This window comes from Sceloporus occidentalis, unplaced genomic scaffold, assembly GCF_023333645.1.
Source record: "Sceloporus occidentalis isolate IW3139 unplaced genomic scaffold, rSceOcc1.0.p SCAF_2, whole genome shotgun sequence".
In the NCBI taxonomy this organism is placed as follows: domain Eukaryota; kingdom Metazoa; phylum Chordata; class Lepidosauria; order Squamata; family Phrynosomatidae; genus Sceloporus; species Sceloporus occidentalis.
The window spans coordinates 56,150,001-56,163,104 of NW_028316982.1; the positions used below are offsets into that span (position 1 = coordinate 56,150,001).

At 38.9% G+C, this 13,104-nt stretch overlaps 1 protein-coding gene across 1 annotated transcript in view; it reads left to right on the forward strand.

Moving 5' to 3' along the window:
* Nucleotides 1–13,104, forward strand: part of MYO7B (myosin VIIB) — a 76,037-nt gene that overhangs the window by 11,257 nt on the left and 51,676 nt on the right. The window contains exons 5-11 of the mRNA XM_089509538.1: nucleotides 2,868–2,981; nucleotides 3,283–3,435; nucleotides 7,932–8,116; nucleotides 8,826–8,947; nucleotides 10,242–10,384; nucleotides 10,495–10,608; nucleotides 12,846–12,999. Of these exons, the coding sequence (XP_089365664.1) occupies nucleotides 2,868–2,981; nucleotides 3,283–3,435; nucleotides 7,932–8,116; nucleotides 8,826–8,947; nucleotides 10,242–10,384; nucleotides 10,495–10,608; nucleotides 12,846–12,999 (985 nt within the window). The remainder of the gene's footprint in view (nucleotides 1–2,867; nucleotides 2,982–3,282; nucleotides 3,436–7,931; nucleotides 8,117–8,825; nucleotides 8,948–10,241; nucleotides 10,385–10,494; nucleotides 10,609–12,845; nucleotides 13,000–13,104) is intronic.

The window sequence follows — 13,104 nt, forward strand, 5'->3', positions numbered from 1 at the left end:
CAACCTGGCAAAATGAATAACCAGAGCAGGGGGAGAAGGGTAAGAAAGCATATAATGAATCACAATCCCAAACTGCAATCAATGATTACTAATGTACGTTAGCTAAGTATATCATTCTAAAAAAGATCAATTGAAACTGAGGACCATTTCTTGGCAGTGGAAGCCAATATACGGCCCGTCTGGACAAAGTGGAAAAACCAGAAAGTGTGTAGTTTTGTTTCTGTTACTTCCATTTTTAAAAAATCGATATTTTCCTCATTCTGAAGTATTCCCTTATTTTAAAGTATTCCCAGGGAACTCCCAGGGAATAAGGACTTCCCCCACCTCACTCTCCAGGTCAGTTTACATTAAACCAGTATTTCCAGAAATGAAATTTATCTCTGTATGGCAGTGTGTTTCTGTTATCTTGGAACTAGCTGAAATGGCTGCCACCAAGAAACATAGCAACTGTCCTAGAACAGCAAATCAAACAAGAAAAAAGAATGCTAGCTATAAAAGGAAATTATCCCAATGCTTATCTAGTCTAATGTTGCTAAACCGCTTTTGGCTGTAGTTCTTAAATAATAATTTAAAAGATCCCAGTGGGAACTGATGAAAATCAGGCGGTTTCTGAAACATTGTTATGTGTGATCAGTGAAGAGTAGCACAGCAGGGAGGGAGCATACCCAGCCCCCCTCCCTGCTGCATGCCATTCTACTCATGCGTAGAGTGTCACAAAATAGGGGGCTGCACACACTCCCTCACTGTTGCATGTCATGCCAAGGTGACAGCACTGAGGGGAAGTGCTCAGCTCTCTCAGTGCTGCTGCGTCATTCTCCTCATGATACTGTTGGAGAATGAGGTCATCCCTCTTCTGGGGTGTCATCCTCTGTTGTCTTCAGCCCTTAGAAGCTGCCTATATGATCTTACCACAAATCTTGGAGAGGATTTTTATCCATCATCATCATCATCATCATCATCATCATCATCATCATCATCATCATCATATTTATTTGTGTCCTATTCTTATCCCAGAACTGGGACTCAGAGCGGCTCAACTATATTAAAAGAACAGTACAATTAAAAACACAGAAAAGAGATGCATTAAAAAGGAATTAAATTATTACAATATTAAAATAGATTGTTATTAAAAGTATAGAATACATTTTAAAAAAGATAAAACACTGTATAAAACACTTTAGAATGAAACAGTACCCCAAGCCACACACACCATGTATGGGGGAAACAAGGAAAAATGGTCTGCAGAATTCTTCTGTATTGCTGCCTCCGTTCAATATACTATCCCTCCTATGCACCAGAGATTAATGTTTGGGTTTAAGATCTTATTTTTTGTTATTTTGATCCTCTATTTTTACTGATTTAATGAAAGATATAGTGACTTTCTGTCTTATTCTTTTCTGTGTTCTAGCTGTGTACTTTTTAAACCCTCCTTTGAAATTCTCATAGCATTTTCAGTATCTCATCCCATCTTTGGGCCTTAGCTTGGAATATTAGGCTTGAACATTAATTTGATAACATAAAACATTAGAAATTGAGAAATTTAATTCCTTATCACTAGCACTAATAATTAAAATTAATTAGTTGGGGTATCATTACTTAAGTTGCTGTTTAAAATGTTATTTCCCCAGTCAGATCATGGGATTTATAGAGCATGGTATAGTGGTTGTCACTATTAACTCTGGGGCATGTTTTTTGTTGTTTGCTTTTTCAGAAGTGCTGTTGTTTTGTCCTATTAAAGTTACCTTCCCCCAACCTGGATTTCCCCCCAATGGAAGTGCAAAGGAAGTACAAATGCAATTTCCTGGGGATGGTGGGAGTCTGAAAACTACCAGGTTGGGCAAGGGTTCCTGAAGTATGGGATCTCATCTACCAATATGTTCGGTTTTGTCGTGATTTTTATTTTTCCTCTTTTTTCTACCACTCCCAACCACCCTTCCTAACATATACACTGTTCTCTTGCCTTTCAAACATCTTGTTTATTAAAGAAGTGAGATGAAAGATCAGTAAGGCATGATATGTTAACTTCAGCAGGGAAGCAGAGGTGGAGGGAGAAAAGCAGAAGCCAGCAAGGAGGAAATGGGAGTAGGGTTGCCAAAAGCATTTCACTTAATTATCCAGATGCCTACCATTCAGTGAACAACATCAAGAGTACGCTAAAGCAGTACAAAAAGTTCATTCAGCCCAGCTCAAATAATAATATATAATATTGTATGTTATATAATTATATATAATAGAAACTAGAATAAAATGAATAAAAAATGGAAGAGAAGAATTAAAGAGAACCACAGTGTACTCCTGCACCTTCCCCCCCAAAAGAAGACCCACATGCTAATAGGTGGTGGTGAAGACATTCTGTAAAGGCCATGGCTAAGCAAGCCCTTAGGAAACAAGTCACTTGAGCACTCCTTTTCATTCCATACCAGAAACAGAGCCATATGATGTATTTCTCCCAATCATAATCCTTTCCTTCTTAGGCCTTCCTGTTTTACTAAATCTGCCAGATGCAGCGCCACCCACTCTTACATTAAATTAAGTAACCCAGTAAAACATAGGATTAACTTCCGTGTTAATCAGGAAATGTAAGTTAGGCCATGTGACATGAAAACAATCTAATGAGTCAATAACTCAATGATCTAATTAACTAGTTGCTTCCATGTTCTGCTGAGAGCTACTATCATTAGTCTGTAATTGGTAAAATATGCCACCAAAAGAAATGTTGAAAATGCTGATAATGTACCTAAAATTGATAATGGAGGTTTCTACACCATAATTATCCTAAAGTAAGACCAGTTCTTTGAAGAGCAAGGAAAGTTATGCAGCATATCCACAAGGAAGACTTTTCACATTAAACCCATGTTGTCCTCTAGGGTGATTACATATGGTTGGAATCCCCTTCAAACAGCGAATTCAATGTGCCAATTGGGGCAGTTGTCAAGATTTCTGAATCAGGACGGTTTTTGGTGGAAGATGATGAAGGCAAGGTAGGAGCATAACATTTTATTAAGTTAGAAAGAGGCCTGAACACAGTTGCACAGCTAGATATCATGGATAATGCTCTCAATTTCATGGCTAGAATGAGATGCAAATTGTCTGAGAATATCCAGATATTAATATCTCATCGTCTGAAAAGCCATATCTAAATAATACTTTTCATAGCCTTTGAATAAACATACAGCAGTCAATAGCCTAATTTGAAGAAACCGCGCAGATTATTTTCTAGGAGTTTTCTTAGATGATGGATAAAACCTAAATTGGTCACTTATAAAAGCCTTTGTTTTTAAGGAACATTGGATCACAACTCGGAACATTGGTACTGTGAGACCAATGCATCCTGCCTCTGTCCATGGAGTTGAAGATATGATATGCCTTGGAGACATGAATGAAGCTGGCATGGTGCGCAACCTTCTCATCCGTTACAAAGAGCACAAAATCTATGTGAGTGACTGAGTTCATTTTATTCTCAAATAATAATATGAAAAACAAACTTGTATTTTTGTCAGGTGACACATTTTGAATTGTGAGTGTCCTAGTCCTCCTGCTTTTGATAAGAGTGGTTAACATGTCCTTTAACTGCCATGAAGGGTCTCACCAAATCAAACAAAGACACACTAAACAAAACAGTGTCAAGCATTAAAAAACCCCACCAATCCATATATATGCTTAAAACAATAAAAATAAAAGAAAAAAGCATAAAAAACCCCACCAATCCAAATTGGGAAATCTCAGTAATCTTATCTCAATAATCATACATACATACAGTATAATCAGGATATATATATTGAATCATTATATTTATTAATGTTGTTGGTCACTCAGGAAACTCCAGTCAAAAAGAATATTAAACAAATTAATAAATGTTAAAACATAAATCCACCTTTTTTCACAATGAATCAACTCCTTGTCATATAAACATCAAGTATACAAATCCATACATAGTATTTCATGATAGAATTTTTCAGCCAGTTCCAAGAAATGCAGTATTCTTACTTTCAGTGGTATAATTTAAACAGAGAAGTATTCATCTAGTCCCAGCTCCTGCCAATCTAGCAATTCATAAACATGCAAATGCAAGTAGATAAATATCTTGGGTAGGAAGGTAACAGTGTTCCATGCACTCATGCTGGCCGCATGACGATTGAAGTCATCTTTAGACAGTATTGGCTCTTCAGTTTAGTAATGGAGATGTGAACTGCCCCTATAGTCAGTTACAACTAGATATTCATGTCAAGGGGAAGCCATTACCTTTACCTTTTTATTCATCTATTACATACATATTTCAGAAGTTGTTGGTATCACAGTTATTTTGTTCCCACCTTATATGGGGAAATTAAGAAAATAACAACTTTGCAGAAGTCAGTAGTGGAGAAATAGAAGGAGCAGAATTATTTAATCTTTACTTTTGTTCTCTCAGGCAGTGAGCCCAGCAGAGGTGGTTTTGACTTTTATTAACCTAGTTCAAGTGAGAGCATGTGCTAGATTCAAGTTAGTGAGCTGAAAAGCCACATGACACTAGTTATAGTTAAGTATCCAATCAGATTTCAATGACCTGATGTAGCAGAAGTCAGGTTCCAGTGAGTTCAGTTAAAGCAAAGAGGATGTAGGCACGGTACAGACTGTGCAAATGTGTTGTGCTGGTGCCGATTTTAGGGTTAGGGACTGCATGGCAACCGCACGGTCCCTAACCCTAGCACGGCACAGTGCCGTAAAAATGGCAGCATCCCATGTACACTGGCGCTGCCATTGTTACTTAAGTGCCACACATCACCGCACGTCACTTACGTAATGAGTGCGCCAGTGGCACACTCATTATGTTGGCCTTGCAGCAGAAAAAGAACCCATTTTTTCCGGGCTCTTTTTCCTCCGGAGGGAAGCTGTGTGGTTTGGCAGCTGCAGCTTGCCTCCGGAGGAAATTTGGCCTGTCTCATGCTGTAGATACATGAAGACAGGTAATGCAGAGGTTGTGTTCCAGGCAGGCAAACAAAGTAATCAGCACCATGGATAGCTCCAAGTAGAACCTAGACTGGAATTTAGCCACTTTGAACAGTGACTATTAGCAAAACATAGGGGTGGTTCCCACTTGCGATTTACAACGCTTTAAAATACACCGGTATCAGTTAAATCGATTCAAAATAACCCTGGTCTTATCCCGCGTTCCGAATCGCTTTTTTTCTTCGTTCTCATTTACCAATCGATTCGCTTTAAGTGATCCGCTTTCGTTCCTATTCAAATAAAACGGTGTATATATAAATCGGTTTTAGCCTTATTTCGTTCCCACTCACCATTTTGGGGCTGTCAATCAAAGCAACGTCATCATAACGTCACTTTTAAATTTCGCGGTTTGTTATAAAAGAGCCAATGAGGAGGCGCTTAAAGTGCCTATGAGTCCTGCAATTATTCGTGGGGAAGGATGGTTGAGGGAGAGAAAACTACCCAAAGCACTTTTGCTGCCTTGGAAGAAAGACCCCAGGCTGGGGGAGGCTTCTGGCAAAGCGAATTTGGGGAGCCCAAGCTGTTTCCAGAGAAACTATGGGGATGGGTTTTGCAGGACAGCATCCCCTCTTCATGTCTCCCAAGACAGCCAGGGAGAATCCCTTCAGAGAGCCCAGAGATCAATGAAGGAGGCTGCTGGGAAAGCAGGGAGGGAGCACTCTTCCCAAAGATTCTCTTTCCAGGGTTGGAGGAGAAGGCAGATTCCGTTTGAGAAAGAGAGATGGAAAGGCTCTATTCCTCCCCCCCCCCCCCCCCCATTGATCAGAGCCCTTCCCTGCCTGGGCGAGATCAGAGCCCAAGCAGGCAGGGAATGCCTCTTCGAGAGGAGGCTTCCCTTCCTGCCTCTCCTCCGTTAGAAATGGGCTCTCCCCACACAGAGGGGAGGTTGCAATCCACCGGGGGAAGCCTTGTAGTCCTTTGGCAGATGCAGGCGCTTGAGCAGCCGGGACTTCAGGCGCTTAAAGCGCTGAAGAGATTAAGCGCCTGTAAACCATTAAAATAAAAAATTTTAAAAAATCCTTATCTCTTATTGAAAGACCACAGCGGACAAAGGGGTGAGGGAAGCAAAAATGGTGACAGCCACGACGGATGAGGACAGAAAGGGCGACTCCCCCCCAAGCCAGCCCATCACGCTCCGCTCCTCCCATCCAACCCGATTTCAAAGGCTGTCGTTCCTATTTAAATGCTCCGATTCCTATCCCGATTCAAGGAAAAAATGTAGGTTCGACCCTTCTATTTTTTTAACCCGCGTTAAATGACGATAACACGAATCAAATAATAAACCGCTTTACGATTCGATTTTAGGTGGGAACGATTGCGGGTTACTCTAGAACTGTTCTAGAGTTAATTCGGTTTCCAATAGGAACGCCTCACCTTGGATTCGATTTGAATCCCGGCGTATCATCCAGTGGGAACCACCCCCAACACTTATAGACAAAGCACTAGTTAGGATTGCAGCTTCCTCTACGCAAAACTGTTAGCTTTGTCCCTGATGAATGGAGCTTCTGCTCTTAACGGGACCCTAACTGTGTCATAAGTTGTTGACTCCAGAAATATAAGAGCTGAATTCTTCTAGGGCCTTCAGGCAGAAACCATCAGAATCAAAGGATGATGAAACAAATTCTTTAGGCTGGAGAGATCCTGACATCTTTGGTGCCAGAACAACTGAGAAAAGTGAGGATACTGAAGGCTGATTTGGAGGACAAAATCTAATCCTCTTCTAAGATGTCCTCTGTTTCCAAGGCTCCTTCATCAAAGATCTGGAGCCTTGGTTTATGATGGCAGTTATGTATAATAGTCCTAATATACTGTGGCTGGTTGCTGGGGAAGTGCAGACATTGTGTTCCATGGAGCCTTCTCTGATTCTTAACTCTTTTATTTTTGTTTTTAATTTGAAATTTACCCCAAATAATAATTTCTGTTTTTACATTTATCCTTACCAAGCAATAATGTTGCAAATGGAGTGAATCTGTGGTACAGCAAGTGCTATTTCTTATGTCTCGATCACAACATGTAGAAGTTGTGATGGGAGTAGATTTTCCAGTCAACTCCCATGGCTTTTTTAAAATTTAAATTTTCTTTGATAATAAAGGGAAAGTACTATCTCATACCCTAGTTGGTTATACTTTTCCTGATTTTTCTGTCAGGCTTGTCAGGGCAATGAGGGATCCAAGACCACCTCTGATATCTGACACACCCCACAACCCCATTGTACCCTATTTTTGCCTCACTGCCACTGAGTCACTCTAGACAGTACAGAGACAATAATAGAGCTTTCTACAATGGGTCTGTAAAGGCCTCTGCCTACATGTCTCCCTCTCCACTAACAGAAAGAGACACCATCCACAGGATTCAAGAGCCCTACAACCAACTCTCAAGGAGCATTGAATTGCATACAGATCAATTTATTTGTCCTCACAAAAGCTCCATGTGCTTACCAGTATACTGTATATCACTGAAGAAAATAGTGTGTGTTTTGGAACCTTTTAAATGCTCTAAAGAGGTAGCATTTACAGTGTAGAAACAATACAGTTTGACACAGCTTTAACTGCCATGGCTCCATCCTACAGAATCCTGAAATTTGTAGTTTGTGAGGCATCAACATTCTTTGGCAGGGAAAGCTAAAGACCCGGTAAAACTAGAAATCCTAGGGTTCCATAGGATAGCACTACATTCAAACGGCATTATTTTTACAGTGTAGTTGAACCCTGAGTCTTGTGTTTCATCATAGCATACATCCCAGTGTCATTTCTCATCATAGGTATTTATGAACAATGAAGAGGCCTTAAATGCATGCTAACACACATTAAAAAGTTTTATTTCCCCTTTTTATTCAAAGGACTACCGTTAAATAAAATGAGATTTTTTTTGTCACAGTACACCTTAATTATTCCATCCCTAGCCTGGGGTTAACATCATTTTCTGCTTCTTCTTTTTTTAAGACATACACTGGATCTATCTTAGTAGCCATGAATCCATATGAAGTGTTGCCACTGTATACCATGGAACAAATCAGACTATACTGCAACAAGAGGATTGGGGAACTGCCTCCTCATGTCTTTGCCATTGCTGACAATTGTTATTTCAACATGAAGAGAAATAAAAGAGATCAGTGTTGTGTCATCAGGTAAGAGGCGAACAGTGGTGGAAAAAGCCTCAGAGTAATCATTTTGGCTTGTACTGATAATTCAGGTTTGATTTGCTCTAGGACCCATTTATTTGTCTTTTTGGCAGTTCATAGTGTTTGTGAAAGCACCACATTTTAAATGCACCACACCATGCAGCACCACACTTTGAATAAGTTTATTATTTTTCTGCCATCTTTTTTCACTGTCCAGCTTTCAGCACCACACATAGAAGTTAGAAATGCTTTCGTATGAATTAGGGTGGCTTTGGTGTTCTTCTGATTTCCTAAGTACAAAGGAACATATATAAAGTTATAAGGAAACAATTACAGAAATAAGATAAAGAAGAATCTAATAAAGCATTTAAACACTGTATCCATTGTGAATACTATCCATTAAAAGGGGTACTTTATTCAGCTTGACTTGTAAATAAACCTATTACTTTGTGAAGTACTTAAAAAATTCTACTGACATTAAGAAAAATCTTTTAGGTATGGGACACATTAAATGGTGGGATAGTGGCCATAACCATCGCAAAAGAGTGGCAGTGGTGGCACACAGTGACAAGGAAGGAAAGATTAGGAGAGATTTTGGTAGTACCATATTGTCACCATCACACCTATTACTTCATTCAGGTGTGTAGTCACTTGGTCTAGAGACCTTATTGTTAATCTAATCTAATCTAATCTTATTTATTTATTTATTTTGTAGTGGAGAATCTGGAGCTGGAAAGACTGAAAGCACAAAGTTGATACTGCAGTTTTTAGCTGCTATTAGTGGCCAACATTCCTGGATTGAGCAACAGATTCTAGAAGCGAATCCAATTTTAGAAGGTAGGCTATGGATATACAGTTATGTATCTGACAATGGAAGAAACTGGAATATTTACTCAGCTACAATTCTATATCTGTTTACCTGCTAATAAGCCCTATTTATTTGTAAGGGCAAGTACTGCTTATAGTAGATGGCACAACTCATTAGAAAAAACAATGATGCTGGGGAAGGTAAAAGGGCAGTAGATAGAGAGGAAGACCACATGCCAGATGGATAGACTCAATCAGACACATGGGCCTGAGCCTACAGGACCTGAGCAGAGAGGTAGATGATAGGGAGGCTTGGAGATATCTCATTCACAGGTTTGTCATCCACTCAAAGGCAGATAACAACAAAGTGCTTATAGTACGTGTTTGCAAAGCTGCACATTTCCCCTTGATTTTTATGCAATTAAATTTGTTTACACATGCATTCCCTTGGTTAGATAATATTTTCATTCCATTCTTCCCCTTATGTGTGGTAAGAGACCAAGACTGTGCTGTTTTGCTCTGCCTGTCTTCAGTGCACCTTGAAAGTAGCTCTGGAGGGTGGGAAACCATACACAGACAATTCTCTGATTACCCAGAAAGCTGTAGGAGAGGGAAAGCCATTTTAAAAGTTCAGCCTGCAGAGTGCTGAAGCCTTCAGATTCAGATGTTGAAGCCCATGAAATCCAATATGCATAAGCTTAGAACACATAGTTCAGATTCCTTTTGAATTCTAGCAATCAGTTTTATATATATTGGAGTTTGGATTCAAGCAATTAAAGTTTAAGTAGATGTCTAGTTGTGCAGGAATCTCAGGAGGAATATACATATAAAAATATACTTGCAGTGTACCTGTAAGAAGCTGGAATATACTTACAGGAAATAGAAGATGAAGTGATTTTTAGCTGATTCTACTGTAAATGTTAAAGAGCTGATAGATGACTCTGTCTTTAAGATTTTATTTATTTATTGAATTTATATCCCATCTTTCTCCTAAAATGGAATTCAAGGAGGCTGACAATAATTTTAAAAGGATACAACTAAAGCATAAATAACAAAAACTAAAAAAAGAGAATTAAACAATACTAGTATGAAACATAACAGTTGAAAACACAACAAAGTTGCAAGTATTTCATTAAACATTTAAAAATATAAAAGTATTATCAACCTCAGTCTTTAAATATAAATGTATAAATCAAAGTATATAAATTTATTCTTACTTTGTAATAGGATACTGTGAAGTATCTTGATGTTCTGAGTGATTCCAAATAGACATTGTGATCTTCCCTTCCTCTCTTTGCTTTACCTGATATTTCTGCCCATATAGCTTTTGGAAATGCCAAGACAATTCGGAATGACAACTCAAGTCGTTTTGGGAAATACATTGACATTCATTTCAATCAAAATGGAGTGATTGAAGGAGCCCGCATAGAACAATTCCTTCTGGAGAAATCTCGGGTGTGTCGCCAGGTAAAAAACACAGGATTCAGGATACACATTTAACCTTAATTAAATCGTTAACAGAGTTGATATTTTATTTTCCTAATATTTGTATCTATGTGGTCTTTTTACCATTGTAGGCTCCAGAGGAAAGGAATTATCATATCTTTTACTGTATGTTAATGGGAATGAATCTGGAACAGAAGAAGATGTTGAACCTGGGCACTGCTTCTGAGTACACCTACCTCACAATGGTTAAGTTGGCGTTTATATAAATTCAACCTCCGGTTTGTTTGTGGTGTTACATTTCATTGGGTTGTGTCACAAGAAAAATGAATGCAACTTGTGTTAATACTACATGCGTAATAATTTATACTATTTCTAAGGCCTTTACCACACAAGGCTATACAAAAGGACTTTTACCAGGGTAAAAGTGTCTTTGGCTTGTATTTATCACACAGGTGTTTATCACACTATGCTCTTAAAGAGGTACTATTCCAGTGTGACTCCTCTAGCTGCCTCCTGTTGCATGCTGGGATTGGCAGTTTTAAGGAGGGGTATTTAGAATTCTCAGGCAGAGAAGTTCAGCTCCTTAAAACTGCCAATCCCAGCATGCAACAGGAGGCTGCTAGAGGAGTCACACTAGAATAGTAGCTCTTTAAGAGCATAGTGTGATAAACATCACAGTGTCATGTCCATCTTGCTTCTGCCTTGCATTCCATTTGTTACTGTAGTGCACCTTTTCATCGATGGACAATGCCCACCAATAGGCTCCCAATCTCAGTGCTATTCTGTTACTGCTTTTGTGTGATAGGTCCCTTCCAATGCAGTTCCATTTCTGAAGTAGTCACATAGCGTGTGTGGATATGATTCTGCTTTTCTTCCCCTCTCCCTCCCCCCTCGCAGCAATCGATGCTGCCAACAGCTTCCCAAAGCTGGCTGCTGTGTGCACATTCACACAGCAGCCAGCTTTAAGAGGTGCTTGGCAGCCATAATCACCTGTCCCACCCACCCTGAAGCATGATGCTGCTGTGTGAATGTGTTCACAGCAGCCACACACTTCACGATGATGGAGAAGCAGCTATCGCAACTGCCAACATCTTTCTGAAGCTGGTTACATTAAGCACATCCACACAGCAGCCGGATTCAGGAAAAGATTGTCAGCCAGGATTGCACATTCCCACATCCCAAAGTGCAGGGCTGCTGTGTGTTTGTTCTCCTGGAAGGCAGCATTTGGCAGCGTGGAAAATAGATCACACAACTGTGGATTGCCAAAGCACTATCAAGTGTGAAAAGAAATTATGCCAAACTGGTATGCTTCTCTTCTTAAACTACTGTGATTGTGGTGGGATAGCAGGCTTTTGTAATAAAATTCTTAAATACTTAGGACAATGTTCCTGCGATAACACATTGTTTCTATCTTACAACAATTCTGTGAGGCAGTTTAAACTGAAACATACTCATTTTAAAAAGATATAAAAGACATAAATGAAAGTGAAATATTTATGAAATAAAATTCCTGGAAAGGAAATACTTCACCTGTTCTAATTTTTTTCTGAACTGCAACATTTATTTGTAATGTGTAACATGTGCACTAGATGGAGTAAAGTCTTTAGCAGCAAGCATAGGCTGAAAACAGCATGATTTAAGAACCCACATTATCTTAGAGATAAAATCATATTAATTTTAGGAATCAAGCAGAGCAACTGAGCACTTGGCCAGAATATGTTTGTAGAATTAAAAGACTGTACATTACATAGAGCTCAAAATGTTTTCAGAATCCAGTGGAAAGCACAGGAAATTAACAACTTCAAATATATGGAAGTGCTTCTATAGTAGTTTTACTTTAAAGCTTTTCCAAACTGACTGAAAAATCCAAGTTTTTGTTCCTGTTCATTCCAATCTTATACTGTGCTCCATTTCCTGGATTTTCAGATGTGTAAAGTTGGCATTTGGAAACTAGAACTGTAAGCTGTCTGTTCTACTTTCACTTGTAGATTATATCTAGGATTGTAATGTTATTCCTGTTTTGCTCTTTTCCATGGTATTAACTAATGCCAGATGCCAGATGAATTATGTATAGTAGGACTAGTCATCACTCCTCTTTTTACTGATTAATCTCTTCTAGTGCAATAGAATTAAAATATGCTTTCCTTCAGTCATATGAGTTATGTTATTAGGGGGGTTTTGAGAGAGAAAAGAGATACATGTAGAGAAGTTTCATTTTGAAAGCACTAAAGTAACAATCCTAGGCACATTTAATTGAGAATAAGCCCCACTGATTACAATGGAAATTAATTCTTCTTAAATATGCATGGGATTGTGTTGCAAGTTGCCATTTGGGGTACTGTAGTCAGGTACTACAGGTAGTTTATACCACAGAGGAAGTGGTATTGTGGGTTCTGTGCATTTTGTGTCGTGATTATTTGTGCTTTCCTTTGTATTACATATATAGATAAGATGTCATGTATATCATTATGCTGTACTGCAGGGTGACTGTACTTCCTGTGAAGGCCGAAATGATGCCAAGGAATATGCTCATATCCGCTCTGCTATGAAGATCCTAATGTTCTCTGATTCTGAGCACTGGGACATAAGCAAACTTCTGGCAGCCATTTTGCATCTGGGGAATGTAGAATTTGAAGGTAAAGTGGGTGTATGTGTACACATATATACAGAAAGAGAAAGAGAATACATAAGGGAAATATGGATTGGTGAATTTAATTTATCTTGAGTTGGGAGCAACATTT